The 23,919-nt window shown below is 34.1% G+C and overlaps 5 protein-coding genes across 7 annotated transcripts; all 5 read right to left on the bottom strand.

Moving 5' to 3' along the window:
* LOC109334166 (nucleolar protein 58) lies at positions 285-4,352 on the bottom strand. 3 transcript variants are annotated; one of them, XM_019569758.1, is made up of 9 exons: positions 3,706-4,352; positions 2,264-2,309; positions 2,031-2,080; positions 1,607-1,648; positions 1,242-1,355; positions 794-872; positions 622-693; positions 475-535; positions 285-432 (listed from the first exon to the last, which is right to left on the bottom strand). In XM_019569758.1, exons 1-8 carry the CDS (start codon positions 4,242-4,244, stop codon positions 488-490), a joined length of 990 nt encoding a protein of 329 aa, XP_019425303.1. In that variant the 5' UTR covers positions 4,245-4,352; the 3' UTR covers positions 285-432; positions 475-487. The 3 variants fall into 3 exon arrangements, with proteins under 3 accessions (XP_019425303.1, XP_019425305.1, XP_019425302.1); XM_019569760.1 differs by having other exon boundaries at positions 285-449; positions 483-535; positions 3,706-4,351; XM_019569757.1 differs by having other exon boundaries at positions 285-535; positions 3,706-4,350.
* LOC109334167 (thioredoxin-like) lies at positions 5,423-7,495 on the bottom strand. Its single transcript, XM_019569761.1, has 2 exons — positions 7,245-7,495; positions 5,423-5,940 (listed from the first exon to the last, which is right to left on the bottom strand). The coding sequence occupies exons 1-2, from the start codon at positions 7,462-7,464 to the stop codon at positions 5,627-5,629; spliced, it is 534 nt and encodes a 177-aa protein (XP_019425306.1). The 5' UTR covers positions 7,465-7,495; the 3' UTR covers positions 5,423-5,626.
* Positions 8,317-14,357, bottom strand: LOC109334163 (non-canonical poly(A) RNA polymerase PAPD5-like). The gene is made up of 13 exons (XM_019569754.1): positions 13,912-14,357; positions 13,194-13,306; positions 13,051-13,107; positions 12,839-12,934; positions 12,667-12,737; positions 11,917-11,959; positions 11,458-11,538; positions 11,312-11,371; positions 11,034-11,084; positions 10,641-10,738; positions 10,482-10,533; positions 9,644-9,688; positions 8,317-9,068 (listed from the first exon to the last, which is right to left on the bottom strand). Exons 1-13 carry the CDS (start codon positions 14,297-14,299, stop codon positions 8,640-8,642), a joined length of 1,584 nt encoding a protein of 527 aa, XP_019425299.1. The 5' UTR covers positions 14,300-14,357; the 3' UTR covers positions 8,317-8,639.
* Positions 17,550-19,407, bottom strand: LOC109333892. Its single transcript, XM_019569473.1, has 2 exons — positions 17,648-19,407; positions 17,550-17,597 (listed from the first exon to the last, which is right to left on the bottom strand). Exon 1 carries the CDS (start codon positions 19,405-19,407, stop codon positions 18,181-18,183), a length of 1,227 nt encoding a protein of 408 aa, XP_019425018.1. The 3' UTR covers positions 17,550-17,597; positions 17,648-18,180.
* LOC109334160 (THO complex subunit 1) lies at positions 20,308-22,974 on the bottom strand. Its single transcript, XM_019569749.1, has 2 exons — positions 22,828-22,974; positions 20,308-22,549 (listed from the first exon to the last, which is right to left on the bottom strand). Exon 2 carries the CDS (start codon positions 22,473-22,475, stop codon positions 20,676-20,678), a length of 1,800 nt encoding a protein of 599 aa, XP_019425294.1. The 5' UTR covers positions 22,476-22,549; positions 22,828-22,974; the 3' UTR covers positions 20,308-20,675.

Genomic DNA, 23,919 nt, shown 5'->3' with positions numbered 1-23,919 from the left:
ATAGAATGGTGATATATTTTGATCTTCACCATATATAGCAAAATAAAAAAACTTTGATTGTTGTTATTATCTGATGGAGAAAATTGATAATTTTAGTTATTATTGAACGACTAATTTTCTATGTGATAAATGAAAATTACATTTCACATTTTGTGTTCTTACAATGCCACATGCTTAAAATGAAGTTTTTTGTACCATTGATTTTCACTTGTGATCCTACCCAACTTATTTTACATCGTTCAAAAGGTACCATTTGAATAGGAAAGACTTGGAGATATTAAAACTTGGAAAGGCAAATATTTAAGAGAAATTAATAAGATGTCCAACTCAAAATTTGACAAAGGATCATTCAACTCATCTGTTGGAACAAGTATAACCCACCCACAACATATGCTATCCCTTGTACCCGAAAGATACATAATTGGTATAAAATAAGATTGTCTATGATGCCATGATCACCATTGACCCTATTCCCTAATTCTTCCATTTATATAGCAGCATCAGGGTCCAATCTTCTTTGGATAGCAGCAGCAGCCTATAGTAGTAAAATTGCAGCTGATTCAATAGAGGCTCAAAAACTAAAATCTGATCTTTAAATAGAGTTCATTTTTTAATTCTTACCTCAAAGTTCCCAAGCTTGTACTGGTAAGCCATTTCCTCTCTGAGTTGGGCTTGTTCTTTCATTGCCTGTGCCTGTAAGTTAGGGAATAGAAATGTGAGAAAAAGGTCTGTGATTAACAAAATGAATAGAATAAGAGTCAAATAAACATAGAAGGGATCAGGTAAGACTAACCATTCCACTTTCCATAGAGTGCTTCAAAGCTATTACTTGCTCTTCCTTATGCTTTTCTCGTGCTTGCAACAATTCTAGCCTACAAGTGCAATGAAAACAATAGACATTGATTGTTATGTGTTTTGGATGAGCAATGAGATAAAATTAAGAATTTGATGCATAATTATATAAACTACTTTTTCTGCATGGATAATGTTTTTGAGGTCATATTTAGGCACTATTATAGCGAAAGTTTCATGTAATTTTATATAGGTAGATCTGTGCAAAAGAGAAACAGAGGATGGAGAGTGAAAAAAGAAAATATAGTGAAATAAATATCAAGATTGTTGCTTTTAGGAAAATGAATCGAATAGCAGTACATTTAGCTTAAACTGAAAGAACACAGTTGCCAATAGAGAACCAATTCAAAATTAGATCACAAAAGCAGCATGCCAAAAAAATATAATACCTGCGCTGTTCTTCATCATTGAAAACAGTACGTTCCTTTGCCTGAACCTTCTTAATACCCTTTTTCATATCCTTTTCCATTTGATGCCTGTAGTAAGCATCAAGGTTGTAATACCTGCCACATAAACATTGGAGCATTTGTCAACCCCAAATAATATACAAAATGAACCTTTAAAGATCTTAAATCAATATCCGGCTATCAGCATTGCAGAAAAAGGAGATTACATTGAAGAGCATGGCACAGCTAAATCATAAACCAGAGGACAAAGATATACCCATAGCCGTAGATTATTTATTATTTACAAAAATGAGCACAAAATTATGTACATATCCAAATAGCTTAAGTAAAACTCTGCACGAGCTTACTTTTTGGAAGGGAAGGTAGCTGTGTTGTGATCCTCCATGAATCTGCATACCAGAAGAGAGTCAAACCAACTTATTATTAAATGTAACAATTAACATGAAAAATCAGTGAGTCAATAAGTCATTTAAGATTAGGTTGAAAGAACTTAATGTGATATTGTGTTAGGGGTTAGGAGTAAACACAACAGGAAAGTTTTAAATCGGGGTCTCCACAACCATAACTGTGACCACATCGGCCACATTTTCCCTCAATAGCTCGTAACTAATGGTTTTGGGACTCTCCGAAACTGCAACCCAAATTGAAAACCTCACACATCTTGTGTATCAGTGTATGTGTTTTTTTTCTTTTTCTATCCTTCCCATCTTTCTTTATTTTCTTTAATTCCTTTAATTTTTTTTTTCCTGAGTAGCAAGTTTATGTGCTTACTCTTTGAACATTTGCTTTTCTTCCCAGTTAGCCAGATGCTCCAGATTCACCTGTTAAAAAACAGCAACAATTACAGCATAGTGTACATACAGTTCACATAACCATGACATGCAAATAAGGACATGATAGATGGATGGAATTTTTTTGATGTGCTTCTTTCTAAAGGAGGAAAAAATATAGTCCAACAGGAAACTAGCCAAAATAGAAACACAGAAAGTAGCCAAAATAATCACCTGCTTGACTTCTAACAACCATGCAGTGAACTCTGGTCGTTTGGTCCTGTAAAATATTCACAACATCACTCACAGAAGGGTAGACGAGACCCTTATTTCAGAAGATAAAAAGCTAAATTAGCTAGTTTTTAAATTGAGACTCAACTAATGCGGGTCACTTACTTACATCAACAAGATAACCTTTGGTAATAGATACCACAAACTAGAGAGCCCAGAGATAATTAAATCTTCCACAAGCAAATTATAAATATGGCCAAAATATCCAGACAAAATGTTAAAAATGATAAGACGTTTTCCAGTTAATTTAGCATCTAAACTTAGAAGTACACATGTTTTCCAAGGACTTAAAGCTTGCTAAAGAGTCCATCAAGAGCCAAGGGCTGAAATGAAACTATCAACAGAAAGTGCAAATTGCTAGATTTCAACCACTTCAATAATATCAGATGAGTTTCCCACAACCAAAGCCCCACATTAAAATATAATTAAATAAATAGAAAGAGCTGGCAACCTTGCTTCTTCCAACACGTTCATCTGCCCAGGTTTCAGAAGTTGGGCATAATTGCATCTATCAACAAATTTCAATTTTTAAAACCCAAAGTTTCTTATCATGAAAAGGTAGACTTTTAAGAGAGTGCTGTAATTTTTTTGGAGGAGTTGTTTCCATTTTTCACTCATCTATACGAATTTTGTCATCAAAAGAACAACTCTGCATCCTGTTACTACTTAATAGCAATCTCTTCTCCCATCTTACATGGTTCATATGCCAACTGTAAAAGAAAACTGATGGAATCTTACATGGTTCATATACAAAGTGTAAGAGTACAACAATGATCCATTGAAGCTCTTTTCTTTTATCTTTGACCGACCAGGGTATCCCCACAGACATGGCTGACAATGAGACAACAACAGTATTGGTGCTGGTTTGTGGACAATACAGAATGGAGTAGGACAGAATCGAACATGTATATTCTGTTCACATTGGTTCCACACTTCCACCCCTTCTGTGGAAGACTTTCATCTTATCCTTCGTTATTAATAGAATACACCGAACATAGAAGAACATAACACATGTTCTATTCCCTCGTGTTCTGACATGTCTATCAAAAGCTACCCATCAGGCACCATGGCAATTAAGAGGCATTTTGAACAATGCCTCATGCCGGGTTTGAACTTCGAACCATGACACACAAATTTACCATTCATCATTTTTCAAACTTCAATCAAATTCTAGAATCAATTTTAATCACAAACCTACTAAACCAGTATATACTCAGTCCTACACTCATGCAAAACCAAAGTAACAGTCCACTATCCATTAGCTTAGAATTTCAAAAATCAAATTTCTACAACATTGTTAGTTTGTAACACACATTCATAAAATGCATTATTCACTTAAGTTTCAATCAACAATCAAACATAAAAAAAATGCAAAAATCACATACCACATATCAGTTTCTCTTATAACACCATACTTTCCCCATGAATTTGTCACAGCTCCTTTCTTCCCTCTTTCCTTCTTCTCCTTCTTCTTCTTTCTCTTCTCTTTCTTCTTTCTCTCTTCTTCTTTCTCCTTCTTCCTTCTCTTCTTCTCCTTCTCTCTCCTCCTCCGTTTCCTCTCTTCCTCCTTCTCTCTCCTCCTTTTCTTCTCTCTCCTCTTCCTATCTCCATCGCTCTCCGATCCAGAATCTGAATACTCCGAATCCGAACTATCGGACTCGTCCTCCTCCGAATCTGAATCGGAACTGGAATCCGAACCGGAATCGGAATCTTCATAGCGCCGGCGAGAATTTCTCTTTCTCCTATGTGATTTATCGTCATCCGAACTTTCTCGCGATTTTTTCCTCCGCGAATTGCGGTGCTTTCTCTCGATTTCAGAATCTAAGTCCGAATTTTCACGCGCTCTCTTCGAATCTCTCTTCGAAGGAGCTTCGTCTTCTTCTTTGTCGTGAACGACACCGTTTTCGTTTCTATCTCTGGACATTGTTTTTCGTTTGATTTGTCTCTTCTGAGCTTCGTTGTTTCACAGTGAGTCAAGTTGCGGAACGGAACGAGTTGAGTTGATAACTCGGTAGTGGGAGAAGGAACCATTGATTTAGTGTATTCTGGTTAAATGGGCTTTAGATGAAGATAGTCCATGGCCCAATAACTGTAAGGCCTAATAACTCAACTTTTATATTCTTTTCCTTATTAATTTATAACTTTACAAGATTAATTTATTCTAAAATACTTATTTTATTTATCAAAACCAGTTTTAGTGGACTAAGGTTGCGCTAAATCTCTAGAATGATCAAAAGGTAAAAGATTAAATTATTGGGAATAATATTGGTTGGAAGAGACTATCATACACCCTAAAAAATATTAGTTCTTTAACAAAAAAAAGTTTAGGAGATACCTTCGTATTACAAAAAAAACAAAAGAGGGACACTTAATGGGCCTATAAAAAATTATTGAAAAGACAATACCAGATTTTAATCAACACATATACTATTGAAAATATAATTTTGTTTTATTACGGAAGTGGCCGCCATTTATTTATTTATTTTAAGATTCAATTTTGTTTAGTTTGATACAAGATATGTGTATTACTTAAAACTATTTCGACTTTATATCTTAGGTTGACCATGAATCTTATATATTTGTAATGATAATTGATTAAAATATATGAGAGGGATGAAAGGGATACACATTTTGTATTGATTTAGAGAATAAGGATGATAAGATGTATGGAGAGGTATTGTGGTTCTATACGAGAAAAGATTTCAGACTACCTATATTCGAACAACCAATGATATGTTTAATGAGGTCAAGACCATTGTGATAAGACAAGAAAATGTCTCAAAAGATTTCTTATTGTTATAAGACTACACCAATGATGGATGTTGAACTTTTACATATCTACCTTGATCTTCAATGTGTTTAGTTAGCATGTTCAAAATAGGTGTCACGATGCATGATTTTGATGATCATATTATATTAGTTGGAGAGTTGAGAGAATTAAAGAGAAAACTAGAATTGTTGAGAAAAACACACGATTTTCATTTAAGTTGAAGTTAGACGAATTATATGAAGTATAACTTTAACAATATATAAATGAATAAAACTAGACGCAAAGACAGCATATAACTTTAACAATATATAACTTTAACTTGAAGAATTAGATGGCAAAATTACACAGCATATTGGTAACTATATTCATCTATAAAAACAAAACAGGGTTGCATCCCATAACCCTAAAGGAACATAACTGATTATTTAAGAAAACAGGTTATTCAAACTTTGACACATTTGGCTTAGATGAGAAGATGCTAATGAGAAAAACATGTTTGGCTCTTGCAGCTGAAGCACTCTTTGTTTCCCACCACCTCACAAGAATTTCTCTATGCTAGTGGTCAATGTTGTCTTTGGCACAGCACCAATAACTGCATCTTTCTTCTCACCATTCTTGAAGATAATGACAGTTGGGATACTTCGGATCCCATAGCGAGTAGCAGTTGAAGGACTCTCGTCCGTGTTGAGTCTGAAAAACTTAAGCTTCCCAGCATAGTCCTTTGCTAGCTCGTCGATAATTGGGTGGATCATTCGGCAGGGACCGCACCATGGAGCCCAGAATTCAACTAAAACTGGAGTTTCGGATTCAAGAACAAGTGATTGCCAATTTGCATCAGCAATACCAGCCACTGCAAAATCCAATGATACAATATATTTAACTTCAGTAAGTATTTCTCTCAAATATGAACCAAACCTCTGGAAATGTAAAAACAAGAGATTATTAGGATAGACTCATCCACACACATTGATTACAATGATGAACAATGCAGAACTGGAAAAGACGCATACGGACAAATGAAGCAGAAGCAAGAAATGCATATGAATTCCATTTTTTTCAACACTTTTAGTGCTTAGCACCAATTCATCCAGGGACTGAACCCGAAAAAGATGAACAAGAGGGCAAAAATTTAATACATCTTTTATTTATTAAAATCATATTTACAATTTAAAAGGAAGGACAAATACATCATATAAATAGTATAGAAAAAATTGTACCATAAACCCCTACTGAACTGTAAATGTAAGAGATGACAATCTAAGAAATTGAAAGGGGGCAAATATATCATATAAATAATATATATTAAGAAACTATTTTTTAGGGGAGGGGGCAACAACCTGAAATTCTCTATACCTAGGTCTGCCCCTGAATACATCGTGCTTGATGATCGATGATCTAAAGACCTTAAGGTTTTGTTTGTTGGATGAAGGAAATGGAAAGGTTTTGGAGGGTTTCTCAAGCCTCTAAAACTCTCCATGTGTATTTTTATAGTTCCACCAATTTGGACAAGGGACAAGTAAGTGGTTCTTCTTCTAAATGACACAGCTTAAGAAGAAGAACTAATAAATATAAATGAACAAAACACAAATGAACTTGTTCCTATCAAGTAACACTATAAAAAGAGACAATTCTGATATTGAGAAAAGGAAGGCTAACTTCATAGGCATCAGAATCTGCTATACAGAACATACTAGTAAGAGAGATGGGTTCCATAAAAGCACAAATGAAATGTGTTTCAAAATCACATAGACATAAAAGCATACATGAAAGGTGAATTTCAGCTTTTCTTCATAAAAATATTCTAATGAAAAGTAAAAACTTAACCAAACCATCATAAATAAGATGTCATCATTGATTTGTACTGAAAGAAGTCTCATCACTGATTAGGCCAATTCACCAAAAAAACATTAACATAATCATAACTAAAAGATCACAAAATTCACACAGAACCTAAACAATAAACCAACCCCAAAACTTAGTTTTTTTATGACACAGAACCTAACAATAAACCATCCACACACAAAAAAAAAACAATTTTTCATTCAGATTCAGCAATAAGAGCCAATTGGGTATTATTTCCCTCCAATTATTTTCATCAATTCACCAACTTCAAAAATAAATGAACATTTATTTTCAACAAAATTGAAACCTAACCCTCAACAGCAGTATCCTGATCCTCACACACGACGCGTGCACTGCGGGGAGCGATTCTAGAGCCTGAAAAACGACTGGCGGCGGCGGGTCGGAGCTTAAGGCCGGTGTAGTGCGGCAACTTGCCGGAGCTCCGGCGAGCGGAGAGGAGAGTTACGGAGGAAGCAGTGATGGGAGGAGAGAGAGTGGAGGAGAGAGAAAGGGTGAGTGGCATAGTGGCCATTGACTGTGTCTTTGAAAGAGAGAGAATTTGTGAAGTGAAAAATATTAGGGACATGTTTTATTTGTATTTGTTTTCTTTTTCAATTTTATTTATTTATTTCGATATTATTATATTAATTCTACATTATATCACATCATCATGTGTCACCTATCATTATCAGTTTGAAAACTACTTATAAAGTTCCTCATTTAAATATTTTATATGGTAATTACTCATTTTCTCTTTCATATTTTATAATAACTACTTTACACGTCGTAGAACATAATTTAGTAAGAGGTACTACTAGTATTAACAAAAAAAAAAAAATAAGAATAGTGTAATATTTATGTATTGATAAAATAAAGATTTATACACATTCAATACATTATTCATCATTCATATATATTACTTTTATGTAAATGATAATAACAATGTAAAAATCTCTTATATTATCATTATATATATCTTTTTCACAAAAAAAAAAAAAAAACTCATCAATATAAATGTAAGATATTGTCAAAGATATGTCTCTATTCACCTTTTCGATTGTAGTTTAGTACCTCACTCAATGGGATCTTATTCGAATCTAGCATCATTTGATTTCATGCTTTCTCCTTGCCCTTTACTTTTTCACTTTCCTTTCTCATTTTTTAATTTTTACAGCTTATGAATTCAAAAGACTTTCTTTCTGTCTTAGGATTTCCCACATTTAGGACTTCAACTGCAATTTATTTCTTGTAATTCTTATGCAGTTACAGTTAATCAGATTAATGATAATGCATTCACTATTAAACATAATAACTACAATCAAATTAATGATAATCCATTCAGTATTAAACATAATAACTATGTAGCGATGAATGTTCTAGATCATTGGGGAACAACAGGAAACTATCAAAATCAGCTACACTAGAGCATGCTCATTGTGACAATAAAACATACTCTCCTGTTCTTTCTTTGATTTCCAGAGTCAAATGCTTCTCTAAAAAAATTGGACATATTACAACTAAAACAAAAACAGATCATGGATTTGATCTGATACACAAAGTGCACACCTTTGCCCAAGCATAAAAAGCTAACACTTTTAAATTAGCCTCAACTATTATGCTGCCTTGTTGATTCCTGCACTTTTAAACCACTGATCAAATTACAGTGGCCATTTTGTCTAATCTGCGCAAAAATACAGATAGCAAGTGTCACCACCTCTCTCTTTTTTTCCTCCTTGTACTGTTCTCTTTTCTAGACCCATTCTCATTCCTGTTCCAACTATCTCCATTTTCCTTTAGCTTCTTATTGGAATTCTCATTATACGCAGATCTTCTCTTCTTTGATGAAGAGCGTTTGCTGGGTGTCAAAATATCCATTCCACGTGGTAGCGGTTCTTCTTCGTCATCTATGTGCCAATTGCATAGGATATCATGTGCTCCATATTGTTGTTGTAATGGCTCACCGGCACCAGGAAGCAGGCTATTAAAAGTGACATCCCCATTCGACCCCCCTTTACGCTCCATCAAGACAGGGTCTGGTCTAATTAAAGTGCCAAGAATGCTCCTGTTGGGTCCTAAACTAAGGATGATCCTGGGATTTGTCAAAGTTGAGAAAGCCATCGCAAAAGCTGATCTAATCTGCACAAAAATAAAAACATATTTTAGCTTCATGAGCATGCAGGGGGAAAGAAAAGGGTTATCATTATCCCTTCTAAATCAACAGGAAAAATTGAGAATAAATAATTGTATGCATCCATTTAAAATTTATAAATAATTGTGCACTGAGTTTTCTGCCACCATAGAGGCAAATATGGTTACTTAGATGGAAGACAGTATACAACAACAACCAAGCCTTTATCCCACTAGGTGGGGTCGGCAAGTGGAAGACAGTATTAATACCCAAAAAATTCAAGGTTGGATGGTTTTGTTTAAAGATTTTAATAATTCCTTCTACTAAATTACAGATTTCAGAAACAGGACATGGCTGAACATGACAAATTGCACATACTTTTAATGTATTTCAATTCCATGAAATGGTACCTTACATGACACCACTAAATGAACAAAGAAAAACAAAATGAAAGTCAGGGATAGAGAAACAGGATGCTCAATGCAACACATACAGGAAAAACACTGACACTGGTTTCTCAACATTTTAAGCCTTACCAATGTATTTATTATCATTGACTAAGTAAGGAAGATAATGAACAAACCTGGAAATAATTAAAGGAACTCTTCCCAATGTCGTTGTCTGGTGCCTAATTCAGCAAGAAGAAAGTTCTTGTCAAACACCCAAACCCATGATAAAAATTTGTCTCCATAGTATACATGTCATTTCACTTCATACGATATAAATTTGTATATTAGACTAAATTGCAAGGCAATTACTTGATAAAAATATAGATACAACTCCAGCTTAGATAATCTCTAGTTCTTCACTAAGAAATATTTATTTAGCAGTGATAAGCAAACACTCATATTCCCAGTTTTAACTACTACATAAATTATTGAGCAATTGCTCCAAAAAAATGTGGATTATGGCTTTAGAAATGAAATGGCAACTAAGAATATTCATTACTTTTGAAAAGTTGATGGGCCAAGCGAAGTATGGCTAGGGGGAAAGATTATCAATGCAACTTTTTTATAAGAAAAAGAGAGATATAAAGGTAATGATGAGGGAAGAAAGATATCACATATCCTTCAAAATAGAGTAATAGACTGATAAAAAACAAAAAAAAATCTGAAGTTCAAGAATACAGCAAAGCTGTAATCTCTGAACAAAAATGGAGACTCCTCTAAAATGAACTAAGCAGAGAACCAGAGAGAATCTGATTCACATTATCCCGACCAAACCAATAAAGAAAGAAAGAAAGGAAAAGCAATTGTTGTGTTGGATTTTGAAATAAGTTCAATTTTACCAACAAACTGCAAGAGCCAGAGATAAGTTACAAAAAAGTCCACTCAAAAAGCTCACTTTCTTGCTTTATTTTTTTATGGGCAAAATAGAAATTTAAAATTAAGGAAAGCAAAAGGCAGTTCTATAGGAAAAACCTGTGGATCCTCAATACCAATAAGAAATGGCCGTCCCTTGTTTGCAGTAAACCTGAGAGGTGAAGAGCAATGGAAAAATTAATAACTTTAAAACAACTATACAGCATAATTAAATATCACACCCCTTAAAAAATATATTCATAATCCTTTTCATATTACCCTTTACTGCTCTTTAAGAAAAAAGTGCCTGCCCCATTACAAGACACACCAACATCTGAGGTGTTCAATTTGCGTCCATAGAAATCAAAAAAATGCACCTAATAAATTAAAATAAAACACTATAAATCAGAATGGAAATTTAGATAATATATCTTACTGGCATCCCAGAAAGGAGACATGCAAATAAATTAAAATAAAACACTATTGTGCCAAGGCTCACCCTATGATATTACTTGCAAACAGAGACATGCAAGATAGGACTATTGCACATGTTTCTATTCACTAAAATACTAGAAATGGTAGATAACAATAAAATAACATGCCGGTCATGGAAGAAGGCAATGCCTGGCACCCAAGAAAAAAATATGCAATTGCTAATCAGAAGACACGCACCAAAAGGACCCCCAAGTTGTGCTCTGCAGAAACTTGACTCTCACGGACATTCTGAAGCATATAATGGTCACGAACTTAGAACATGTTATGAGAAAGAAATGTTGACCTTTATGCAAGGCTACAGTTTTACAGTAATGAGAAGAAAAGGGTGAATTTCACAATTCAGTTCTATTGATCTAGAGATGCATCACATCTCGAATAGAGTAGCTGTATGGTGAACACCAATGAGCAAAGCTTAACCATGGTGAACTTAGAAAGAGTATTTAAGAATCACTAACCCGCAAAACCGCCAACAGCATGACAAGGAGGGCATAAGAACCAATCCCACCAGAATATACCTGCATACTTTATAAAAATCTTCAATTAGGCAGACTGGAATCAACACCATTAGAAGAAAATATAGCACATTTAAGAAAACATGTACCTCGTTTAGTTCTCTTTGTTGCAAAAATATTTTCAAAATCAAACACAACGGCCGTAGTGGTGGCCACTTAGCCACTGCTTCCTGCAAGTTGAATGGTAAAGTTGAAAGGTTCAACCATGAAAAAGAAAATACAGAACGTTTGATCCAAACACAGAATAACCAGTTGCGGTTGTTTTATTTGCATTCTATTATCCTAATTAGAATATGTGTGGAAAGTATAAAAGTATATCCCAAAGCAAATACAGGGATTTGCCACAAGGAACTCATGTACCAGACTGGAGAACCTATAACAACACACTACATTGTCAACTAATATATCGGTCGCTATGCATTGGTAAAATTTTACATGGCATAATTATACTCTATAGGGATTATAACGCTAAATACACAGCACAAAATCTAGAATAAAGTTTACAAAATGCAGGTTGAAACCAAGAAGTGTAAAATAATAAAACAAACCTGAATATACTCAGCAGCTTTGGGTCCACCATCTATGTCAAAACTGAAACAAGGCCATAACTCCTCAGTGAACGAATGATATTACAAAAATTAATATTGAAATAGGTTTTGTTCTGCACTCTACACAATATTGGGCAACACGATAATCCAAAATAAAAGAGGAGGTGACAAACATGCATCTATACAACTATCAAAGCACCACATTAAGAATAATCTGATTGTCGCTTACACAGTTAGTAGTAACCAGTAAGATACAACTAATATTGCTGCCTTCATGATTCCTTGTTAAGACTTTAGATTAAACCTGACTTTAGATGCTTGACAGAGACAGATGAATCTACCACACCAGGGGCAAACAATAACTTTCATATGGAGCCCAAATATCACTTCAACGAAAAAATTTAAAGACATGCATAGCATACAATTTGGACAAATAATGTCCTTCCATTTCCCCAAGCGGTAAGCAATAGCATCCATCATATCTTCTCCAGCACCTCTAATTATAATTTGGAAGTTATTTTATGGAAATATTAAAAACTGTATTAAAAATTCAACATAAATAGCATGTGCAAAGGTGAGGAAGTTAAACAACTCATCCAACACCAAGGACAATAAAATGAGCAGTAAACTAAGACATACTAAATGATGACACATGAACGCTACAAAAGTTATGTAAGCATATAACAATCAAGAAGTAAACAAACTTGTGCAACAAAATTTTAAGAACAAAATCTAAGAACAATGTTGAACCTTATATCAAATGAAAAACCACTTCTCTTTTCAACAAATTTAATAATTGGCACACGAGCCTTTCCAATGACCTGAGGAAAATTCACAAGTGCATCAGGTACTTAAAAAACCTAACAACATCGATTATTTTTTGTTCACACAAAAATAATGAAATTTAAGCAATCTGAAAGACCTGTATCTTCTTAGCAATGCCCCTCTGTGATAATGATCTAGAAAGTGCATTCAAACCCATCTGCGTATTTGGCAAGCCTGCTTTCAGAATCACAACCTGCAATTAAAGGATTTGATGAAGAACTACACTTAGAAATTTGATTACAACATATCAAACTAGACACATGCAAACCGGTTCATAGGATTCAGTATCAGGATAGCAAGCAGACTTACATCGATATCACTAGTTGGTAGATACAGCCCTGTTCGAAAAGACCCAAAGATTTCGACCTGAAAGCAACAAAAATATATCCTTCATTGTCAATACTTAAAATTCTAAAAAAATATGATGAAAGGGGTGAGATAACTAATGATACCTGGCAATGAGGCCATATGTGTTTTATAACCCCAAATACAGATTCTATTGCTGTGTCGCGTGCAGCTTTCTCTTCTGGGGTCGGCAACAAAAAATCACTAAAATCCACTATCTCTGCATACAAAGAACCACCAAACCAAACATAAAATCATCTATCAACAACAGGAACAACCAAGCATTATTCCCACTGGGTGTGTTCAACTATAATGATCAAATGACGTCATAGTGCTCTTTCATGAATCATGTCTATTGATAAACCATTGATATTTCAATCTTTCTTAATTGTGCCACTCTCGCCTATAGTTTTTGTTCCTCTCTACCTTTAGGAATTGGACGACCCTTCATCTTATATGCTCTAGGGTTTCTACATGTCTCCTTCACAGATGTGCAAAACAATCTAAGGCGAGTTTCTATCATCTTTTCTACGATAGGAACTACCCCAACTTTCTTTCTTTTGAATTCATTATTAGTTTTTTTCGAAAGCTACACTTTTCAGCTTATCCGAAAATCACTATTTCCAAAATAAATTATATAGAATCAATTTTTTAAGCCTATACAAACGGACCTCTAATTCACAGCGAATAAACCACTTTCTATGATCTACATTTTTCTCACCAAACTATAGTACCACTTTTTTGTTAAGAATAAACAAATGAGACCTCAATTTCGAAAGAAAAATCGGTTTTTTTAATTCAAGAGTTTCTTCAGTAGAGTAGTACCTTTATGGAGCTGAAGCATGGGGCTCTTAAATTTGCAATTCCCACGAAACCAACCACTCTCGAGCTTGGCCTCGGGCGCGAGAACCGGAGTCTTTGGCTCATACACCTCAGCAACCGGAGCCTTTGGCTCAGGGAGAGAATCTGGAGCGGAAGCTTCGTCGGCGACATTGAGGGAGAAGAAATCAACGGCTGGGATATCGGAAGAAGCACATTGGATTGTGTCGAGTGAGATCTCGTTGCGGAAAACGGAGTAGGAATTAGGTTGTGGTTGGGTTTGGGGTTGGTCGGAAAGTTGAGAGTTTGTGTCGGCGGAAAGAGAGGTGGCGGTGAGGGTATCGTAGATGAAGGTTTGGGGAATCTGCGGCGGCTCCTGTGAGTGTTCTTCCATTGGAGAGTGAAGGAATTGAAGATGGTGATTATGGGAATTAGGGTTTATGAAGGAGCTAACTAAATCTTTTTTAATGATAAATAGTCAAATTTATCATTCATATTTCATAATCTACTCCTAAATTATTATTATTTTTAAATTACTTAATATTTTAGCAAATTCATGCATTAAATCACAATTACTTGTCACATTTAAATGTTGAGTTTGGGTTCTCAATGGAGAAAGACTCAATTGGTCAAAGTTGATTTATTTTACTTAATCGGGTGGAGAGGTGAACAAGTGTGCAATCAATTTAGATAAAATGAGGGAACTCATAGCAGCTGTGGAACTGCGTCTTTGTTCATTGTTTGGTCGAGCTGAAATTTGAACAACATATTCACAACTTCTAGTACTTTATTCTGAAACGATTGGATTAGCGACATGAGCTGGGAGAAAACATGTTATTACAACATCTATTTTTCTCGTTTTTTCTACTACTTAGTTGTTCTCGTTTTCATGATTGTTGCTATGTAGTATGCCTTGTTGAACATGATTTGTGTCGTATTTTGAGACACTCTATATTACTATTTTGATCATAGTGGAGTTTGATAGACTGATATGCGCTCATGGTTTTTACTTTTCACATTGGAAAGATTTTCCACGTTAAAAATTTTGGTGTCCCTTCTTATCTTAGTTGTTGCTATTGTTTGTTATTGGTTCTCATAGAATCTAGCAAGTTTGGGAAAGTATTATCTCATGCATATACTTTGTTAGAGATTCCAGTATGTTAAATTTCACTTCAGAGCTATTTGGTTTGAGGTTATTTAACTTGCTTGAATGATATAGACAAATACACATTGAATGATATGTTTGAATGATACTAATTATCACATATGGAAAGGAAAAATGAAAGATTTATTATTTGCGAAGAATTTGCATATTCTTGTGTTTGTTACCCAGCGTCCAAGCGTCCAAGTCTGCTAAGGATTAGAGTTTTCAACATCAATAAGTTTGTGGTTTTATTTGGCAATATGTAGAAGACAATGTGTATAATCATATTGCTAATAATTTTAGGTATTTTCTATTAAAAAATGACATGAAATGAAATGAGTAAATACTTATGAGTGAGACGGATAAGTAGGAGGAAGATGCACAAACTTTTTGTATATGAATGAATTAAATAACTTTAACATATAGTTTAAATGAATTTATATAAATTAATGTAAGATTTTTCATTCATCAATTAACATCCAAACCAATAAATTGTCACCCTTATTCTTTACCATTAACGTTTAATTAATTTCATTGCTTAAAGCAAAATATAAGAACTATAAAATATAATTTTGTATTGGGGATGATGTATTTAATTTAATATATTTAGAAAATAGTAAACTTAGTTTTCTAGTGTGCTCTTTTTTAACTCCTTATGCTCACACATTGATATTTAGGTAAACAAAACTCTAAAAATAAATCTTATTAGTGTTATGAGCATCATTGTATATTTTAATTATATTTCTAATAATATTGATAGACAGGAAAATGAATATTAGTGTTTTTTTCTTAAAAAAGAGTTGGTAAAAAAATTATTCATAATTTTCTTTTGTATCTCTCTTCTATGCAAACCATATATAGACAAAATCCAAAGTGTATTGAAAATTTGTCAGCTTGGTTTGATAATATTTTGCTAAAGATAATATTTCTTCAAAACTAAGCATCTATATTTGGATTTTACAACAAATGCAACTTCATTATGGTCAAAATATTCTGTCATCAACCTCCAAAAAATTCAAGAGACTAGAGCATTTAACCATTGTGATATACAACTTTGTTAACAAGAATTCAAGAAACAATTCAAGGTAGCCAAAAGTTGATTCTGAAATCTTTGAAAATGAGTGCAATTTCACATATATTTGCTCCAGAAGTTGCACCAGAACCTTCTCTTACATTCTCATATTTTATTTCCAATGCATGCAATGTGATTCTAATCTTGTTCTTAGCTCTTTGTATAGCTACCATAATTTCAACAATATTAGTTCTACTTCTGTTAAAAATCTTTGAGTATATATCTAATGCTATTCTTGAAACACTTGATGATGATATTGAAGAAGGAAGAATGAGAAGTTTTGTGGTTAGATCTTCTTTGACATACCAAGTTGCTTTGAATCAGATTAATGGTAATGGAGAAAGGTTACAAACATTTATACAAGATTCTGAGTTAAGGCCTATTTATAAAGTGCCCTTACAGAAATTGCCACCACTTGTAATTTATGGACAAGATGAGTTGAAATCATTTTGTAGTGATTGTGTTATATGTTTGGAGAATTTCATGATTGGTGAGCCTTGTCAAATTCTACCATTATGCAATCACTTATTTCATTCGTATTGCATTGAGCATTGGTTGAAGGAGAATTTCACTTGCCCGATTTGTCGAAATTGTTTACTAGACACAACACATGAGAAGTTGTAAAGTAGATGAACTCGGTTTGTGAAAATGTGATGGTAGTCACGAGAACATGGTACTAAACTTTTTACATTGTTATTACAAGACAGACTTTCTCGATCCATCAAAAGTCAATTCTTCTGACAATATGCAAGGTTAATAAGAATATCTCGAATGTGACCATCTTGATTGAAAGCGGAGATTGATAACTTGAACTTGGAAGAACCAACTTTCATAGATTCTTTGCATTGACAAGAAACTATGGAAAATAAATTTATGAAGCAGATATCAAGATTCAGGACAAGTGAGACCACATTTGCAATGGCACATCTAATACCTTAAGACAAAGATGCTAGTTAATAATCATATGATGTTTCTCTCTTCAATTGAGAGATTTTCATCACAGTAAAAATTTCCTAGTATAGTATTATACACATTATTTCATACAGATTACATTGCCTAGTACCATGTCAAAAAAGACTAGGTGACTTAAGATTGGTTGGTTAAATTGAGTTACAGAGTGGATCTTTTGTCTAGAATCTCTCTTTTATAAGGAAATCTAAATAGAATCATGTTTTTGTTCTATCATGGTATTTGTAGTAATTCTGATATAATAGAACTTGATCTTAAAACAACATATACTACAGTAAATTCTATAAAGACATTTCAATTAGTATCATTATTCGCATATGTGTTGTATAGTTTCCTTGCATATTACCTATCCTTTGTAGTTATGGAATGATATGAACCTCCATTCTAACAACAGAAATTTCATTGCAATAATGATTCTGCATATGCTGCATCCAAAATTATGTGCAAGTAGTGTACATGAATAAGACTAGTCCATAAAAAGAGTTTAACTATATATAAAACAGAAACCTTCTAGTTAGGTGTAATACATGGAATAGACAAAATTATCTTTCAGAAACTATAATGCAACAACACAACCTTATAGGTTGAATACATGAACAGATTTTACATTGCAACAACACACTTTGTAGATAAAATGTATAAAGAGAACTGCTTATGAAATACCCAATTTTGATTCGCTATGAACAAGCCATCGAAAAAGTGCATTTTACATGTTGGTGGTCTCTATTTCTGCTTCTGAATCGGTGACCATCGCCACCTTTTCATATATCTTTGACCCTTTGAATCGATGAGGCAGAATAAAATGAGCGCCAAAGCGTTGCTGTAAGTAGATAGTGATAGCAAATAGTGTACCTCCCAAAGGAATAACAATATCCCAAGAAGTGGAGTAAAAATCTGCACTTGGATCTGCGTAATAGTACGATCCGTTATCATCTTCGCTAGCATAGTTATGAGCCCTGTAAAGATCATAGGCATGGGGCAAAAGTCTCACAAAACTAGTTCCAAAGTAGAATGAGAATGAAAGAACATTCTCCTCCATATTTGAGAACAGGTTTAGAATGATTTGTGGCAAGAGAAATCCATCTAATACCTAACCACCATAAGATTTGAGGTTATCCCAAGATGACGAGTTCTGCGGGTACACTCGGCCAAACATAGCCTTATCTCTATCCTTCTTCAACTTCAAAAGCAATGCAATCAATAACCCTGCTGCATACAAGGGTAGAGTGACATATGCAGCCTTTCTCCCAAGGCCTTTATTCCTTTCATGATTCTTTCTTGACGACCAAGTCAAATAGAGGAGACGCGATTGCAACAAGAATGCTACCATGGTGATCAACCTTACACTTATTTCGTTAACTTCGAGCCACATTCGAACATTTCCAAGTAAAAAAAATTTGTTGTTGGGATTTTGAGTGAGAAGAGCTTCAAAGTTAAGAACAAGGGGTATCATGTAGCCCAATGTAAGAATTGACATCATGATAAGTGACATGAAAGGTAGCACATTAGGGTGCTTCTTCACATGGTAGAGTTGCAATCCCGCAAAAGCACATGCTAGAGTGGTAGATACTATCGCCATGATGACCTCCATATCCATTCTCCAAACATTTCTTCTTGCTCCTTCTATGTAATATGCAGTTGCTGATAGGTCTAAACTTTTGAAGTAAAGAGGATCAGATTCTTTTCGCGTGCTTTCGATACTTCCCTTGATGCTGCTTCTGCCAATTGTATCCATTGATGGGAAGTGAAACTTCATGAGAATCTCACAGTCCATAGAATGAGCTTTTGGTATCACATTGTTCGAGGAAAGATCACGGCATCCTACCATACACAAATATCCCGCACCAGCGTCATAAACTCCTTCAGCCGAAATCTTCGCCGTCCAATATGACTTATTAAACAAGGAATTCCTGTCACTTAATGTTGGATAAGACATCAGTGACATGCTAATCTTGTAGCTAATGTTATACACACTATCATTGTTGAGGACTTCTGTTGAGATAGAATCGGAAAACGTACGAGTTTCCACGAATTCATAGAAGTCAGTTCTGCCATAGAATTGATCATCAACAGTTAAGCGAGCTGCATAACCCCAAGCTACTCTCTTTTTGGACTCTCTAACTGACATATCAAATCTCATATCATAAGAATATGCATCTGGATATCTTTTTCCCTTCTCCTTAACATCCTTCGGTATTTGGCATGATTGCTTAACTCTATCTACCTGGCTATACTCATACTTTAAGCCATGAACTTCACTTCGCACTATAGGATTCTCATTCTCAACGCTTCTAAAAGTGATCCTAAAGTCATGCATGTTTTGATATTCTTAGAAAATAAACATGTATTTTAAACATGCCTTACAATGTCACTATGCACAAAATTTCCAAAACACAAATTTCCATGTTTTTAATCATATTAACACTCACAAATTCCTCTTAGACTCAATGTTATTAATTTTTTTTACTTTTAATCAATGGACAAGATCTCATAAATAATCCTTTAGATGAGTTGTGAAGACCTTATAAAGTTGGCAATATTCATATTATTCATTAGTTTAGTCTTTGGAGTTCATCTTTCTATGCAAGTCATTTTCTTAATATGCTCAGTCAATTTTACTTGTATTATTAAAAGGTTCTTCAGTATTAAATTTAAGGACATAACTTTTGATGATTTTTGTTCAATCCTTTATTAAAAAGGTATAGTATAAAAAATGAAATCAAAGATGAGGTTGAACAATGATGACCAAAATATAGTAGGGTTTGTTTATATATGTTGTAACATAGTTTCTTTTATGAAAATAAATATTTTATTTAACTAATTAAAACATACATAAAGTAAAGATAAAGAAAAAATTATTTCCATAAAATGAACTATATGCAATCCAAATCCATGATATGGACCTATATGCAATATCTTAAGTCTTTGTTATCAACAGTTAATTATGATTGAATTCTAGATGGAATGAACATAGGTGCTCACTTTAGGACCACAAAAGGGATACCCAAAGACCATAAAGACTTGCAAATTTCAACAAGTCATCATCATGAATCAAATATCCACAAATTCCTAAAGTCAAGACCAATGAATAAGTTATAGGACAGATTCACTTCTTCCCTCTACATATAAGAAGGATCTGTTAGAAATGAGATAATCACTGTAGATACTAATTACAAAATGTGCATAATATATACTAAAAAAAGAAAGAACAAGGAGGTACAAACACCATGTGTCCATGAACCATTCTTCTCTTCCAAAGACAGCATGGTACTAATTCAATGACAGAATACATAGTCAAGTGTATTTAGTAATACACATCAATTTACAAGCCATGAAAGATACTCAATTATCTAAATTAACATAAATGACACAAATAATATAGTCTAATGGAGAATTATTAAGAACTACTATAGTCTAATGCAGAATAATTCATATCAGGCAAGAATGAAAATTATAACACCATAATAACCTCCTAGGGAATATTACAAAATACTAAAATGAATCAGTTAAATTATTACTCCTGGGGTTTACGATAGACATTTTGAATGAAAAAGGGTGGCTGAACTCCTCTCAGCCAACTGCATCTTAATCAATATCCGCATCTGTCTCTCCATCTATGATGCCAGCCTCAACTTCAGCATCTGCTTCTAACTGGCCTGCTTCCTGGCCAACATCATTGTCTGAGCTCTGCTTCTGATGTTCATCTGGTGTTGGACCACCTTGAGTGCCAATGACGGTGGTGGCATCAAATTCCATGGGTGTTGCTGTGGTATCAGTTTTAACATCCTCACCATCAATCTCATTTGCAGGTGTAGCAATCTGATTTTCCTCAACTTGATGAACATTGGCTTTGGTTTCTTCCTTTTTACTACGTTTCCCTCTGTCATTTGGTTTAGCTTGGTATTTAGATCGGACATCCGGTGCCAAAAGTTCTAGCGGTACAACCCCTTCAATGCCAAGATCAGTGAACTTAGAAAATCCCTCCAAATCCTGCCGTGCTGCAAGTCTAAGACCTTTCCAACAGTAGACCCGTTTATTCTTGTGATGATATTCAGCTTCTATTCCAGCAGAAGGATCCATATCTTCAGCCAAGGGTTTCCAGTACTCCATGATCGAAGGTGTTTGAACACGGTGAGGGTCTGTTAAAGCATTCGGATTTTGATCTGCCCACTTCCACAACTGAGACAATTCTTTGTTACCCAACCTCCATCTTGGCCTACGCTTCTTGTCCCCTTGTACTGTTTTCTTCTCGATAGGTTGTCTTTCATATGGTAGGCACCCATCACGCTTCCACCACACCCAATTCTTTTCTCGTTCCAATATATGCTCAATTTTGCAAAGAAACTCTCGCCCTTTGGGTGGAGTCAGTTGAAGAAGTTTCTTAACACGCTCCTCGCACGATGTAATCTCTTCTTTTATGCTTTCAGATGGCAAATCCGTGTCATTTTTTCCAGGGGCCTTCAAATAATCAAACAATATGAGACACTGCACAAGAACGTGACGACGAAAACTTGGATCCTTTAGTTCTAGACCCATTAGCTTACTGCTCGTGAGATATTTTATGCTAAAATTAACTGCCTCTTCCTCCAAATTATTAGCATCTCCCTCTTCATCACTTAAAGGTTGTGCTTCAAATGTATTCAGTACAACCGACAAACTGGTTGTGAATTTCTTCCACTTAGCCGGAGCATGATTTACAGAAGTAGGGCTAGAAAAATATTCCTGTAAGCCCCAGAAAGTTTGGTAAAAGTTGAAATCGATACAAATTCCCTCCAGGGGTTCTTTCTCATATTTTGTTACATTTGTTGTGTTGAAAACTCCTTTGATATTCAAAGCTGACCGCTCGGATAATGGAAAGAAACGAGCTAAAAACATGAGAATTCTTCCACAAAACACCACATCATTTGCCTTTGACAACCGGCGAAGAAGCTGATTACAGGTTCTCAGCATCACAAGTTTTCCTCGAGCAAAAAGCTCTCGCTTCCCCAAAATATCTTGTTTGCTCTCAATATACCCAAAAACGTCTTTGCAGTTTTCCATCGTAGACATTTCTGTCAAATCTTCCAACAGCTGAAAGATCATACCACCTTCAATGTGCTCCTTTTCACAAAGATATAAAGTGATATCAAGAAGGCGAGGAATGTGGCCCTGAGTAGTTTCCGTTTCACTATCATCAATCGATTGACCAAACTGCATTATTTTCTCCCCAGACGCTGACACAAATTCCTGGAGTAGCAACCGTAGAACATTTTCGAGAAACTGATTCTCATCTTGAGCCAGTTTTGATTGTTTCGGAGGCGGATTTATTACTTCTTGAACCATCTGCAATGCAAAAGTTTCAGGTGGCCCAGGCTGCTCCATTATGGCCCTTTTAAGTACCTCCATGTTGAATCCCCTTTCTACGGAACTGCCAAAACCAAGCCTTAATCCTACTAGGTGGGGTCGGCTAACCGCAAAGCCTTCAATAATCAAAAAAATCGTAGCAGTTCAGCATTGAACAGAAATTATAGGAATTAAACTCTTACACATCTGAAACCCTAATTTTTCATGAAACCCCAATTTATAATGGAATCCCACTACTTATTAGAAGAAACCCCAATAATGGAAACCCATATAAACATATACATAAATTTGAGATGGTGACCTAGCTTTTATTCCATAAATCAAGAAATCAAAAATTGTATAAAAACAAAAATTGCATACTGAGACAAATGGAGTTGTAAAACGTAGCACTTACCTGAGATTGCGAAGAAGAAGTTAAAGGGTCGAAGAAAAATACAGTTTTGCTGCGCCTATCACTGTGATGAAGAAGAACGATGTAGGTATATACGATGATATGGTAGAATCAGGGATTTGAAAATCACAATGTTATAAAACGTCATCGTTTTGGGGGAGCCTTTATGCTATTTTATTGAAAAATTATAAATAAATAAAAAACAGATTTTTCTTAATATTCTTACATTTGTTTTGCTATTTAATTTTGTTAACCTCAATCATAAAAGTTAAGAAGTTTTGTTAATCTCAATCCTTTGAAGTTAAGAAAGATTAAAATAATAATTCAGTAATTAATCCTTAAAATGAATCTTATATAATAATAATACATATTTTAACTCTTTCAAATCAACTTACTTAGTGGCTCCTATTGGTATGCCTTGGGTTTTATATTACATCATTATTATTTATGATTTCAAGTAAATGTTATGTTATACTTTTCATAATATTTGTCTCGATTAACATATGTATCTATATCTATACTACTTAATAAAATAATTATTTTATCATTATGTAATTTGTAATTCCCCATTTTATCTTTATTATCTTCTTATTTCTATAAAGAATCATATAATATTATCTTCTTATTTTACCATCATTATCTTCTTATTTTAAAAGTGTATTTAAAAAATTGAACATTAAATCAATTGAATAAATTCAGCTGCAAGTTACAAACATTTAACACAAAATATTATATTTGTCATTTATAACTACAAATTACATGTCACAAATGATAGGAAAGCGAATTGACAGACACGACACTGACTGTCGATACGATCTATAAAAACAAAACATATGATTGCACAATTGAAGTTTTTTTCATTTTGATTATTGTCTACACATATCATATGATTTTTTTTGACATCAAAGTGAAAATCCTTCCAACAATGTTTCTTTTCATATACATGAATCCTTAATGAAATCAATAATTTTATGATTAAGAAACTAAAACCCCTTTCTATATTAAGAATTCTTATCCTTTACTAAACGTAGCATGCTGTTCATAAAGTTTCTAATAGAAATCTCCATTCATCATTCATCATTCATCTTTTCAAAG

Source organism: Lupinus angustifolius, chromosome LG19, assembly GCF_001865875.1.
Source record: "Lupinus angustifolius cultivar Tanjil chromosome LG19, LupAngTanjil_v1.0, whole genome shotgun sequence".
NCBI lineage: Eukaryota > Viridiplantae > Streptophyta > Magnoliopsida > Fabales > Fabaceae > Lupinus > Lupinus angustifolius.
This window is presented reverse-complemented; position numbering and strand designations above follow the sequence as displayed.

Excerpts from the sequence above, each read along its gene's own strand:
- LOC109334167 (XM_019569761.1), bottom strand. The coding sequence starts at position 7,464 with ATGGCCACTATGCCACTCACCCTTTCTCTCTCCTCCACTCTCTCTCCT. Across the intron at positions 5,941-7,244 it reads TCAGGATACTGCTGTTGAGG|TGGCTGGTATTGCTGATGCA; the intron begins GTTAGGTTTCAA and ends TGGATTTTGCAG.
- LOC109334160 (XM_019569749.1), bottom strand. The coding sequence starts at position 22,475 with ATGGAGGTACTTAAAAGGGCCATAATGGAGCAGCCTGGGCCACCTGAA.
- LOC109334166 (XM_019569758.1), bottom strand. The coding sequence starts at position 4,244 with ATGTCCAGAGATAGAAACGAAAACGGTGTCGTTCACGACAAAGAAGAA. Across the intron at positions 2,081-2,263 it reads GGTTGTTAGAAGTCAAGCAG|GTGAATCTGGAGCATCTGGC; the intron begins GTGATTATTTTG and ends GTTTTTTAACAG. Across the intron at positions 694-793 it reads ACTCTATGGAAAGTGGAATG|GCACAGGCAATGAAAGAACA; the intron begins GTTAGTCTTACC and ends CCTAACTTACAG.
- LOC109334163 (XM_019569754.1), bottom strand. The coding sequence starts at position 14,299 with ATGGAAGAACACTCACAGGAGCCGCCGCAGATTCCCCAAACCTTCATC. Across the intron at positions 13,108-13,193 it reads ACATATGGCCTCATTGCCAG|GTCGAAATCTTTGGGTCTTT; the intron begins GTATCATTAGTT and ends TGTTGCTTTCAG. Across the intron at positions 11,960-12,666 it reads GGTTTTTCATTTGATATAAG|TTTTGACATAGATGGTGGAC; the intron begins GTTCAACATTGT and ends GCCTTGTTTCAG.
- LOC109333892 (XM_019569473.1), bottom strand. The coding sequence starts at position 19,407 with ATGCATGACTTTAGGATCACTTTTAGAAGCGTTGAGAATGAGAATCCT.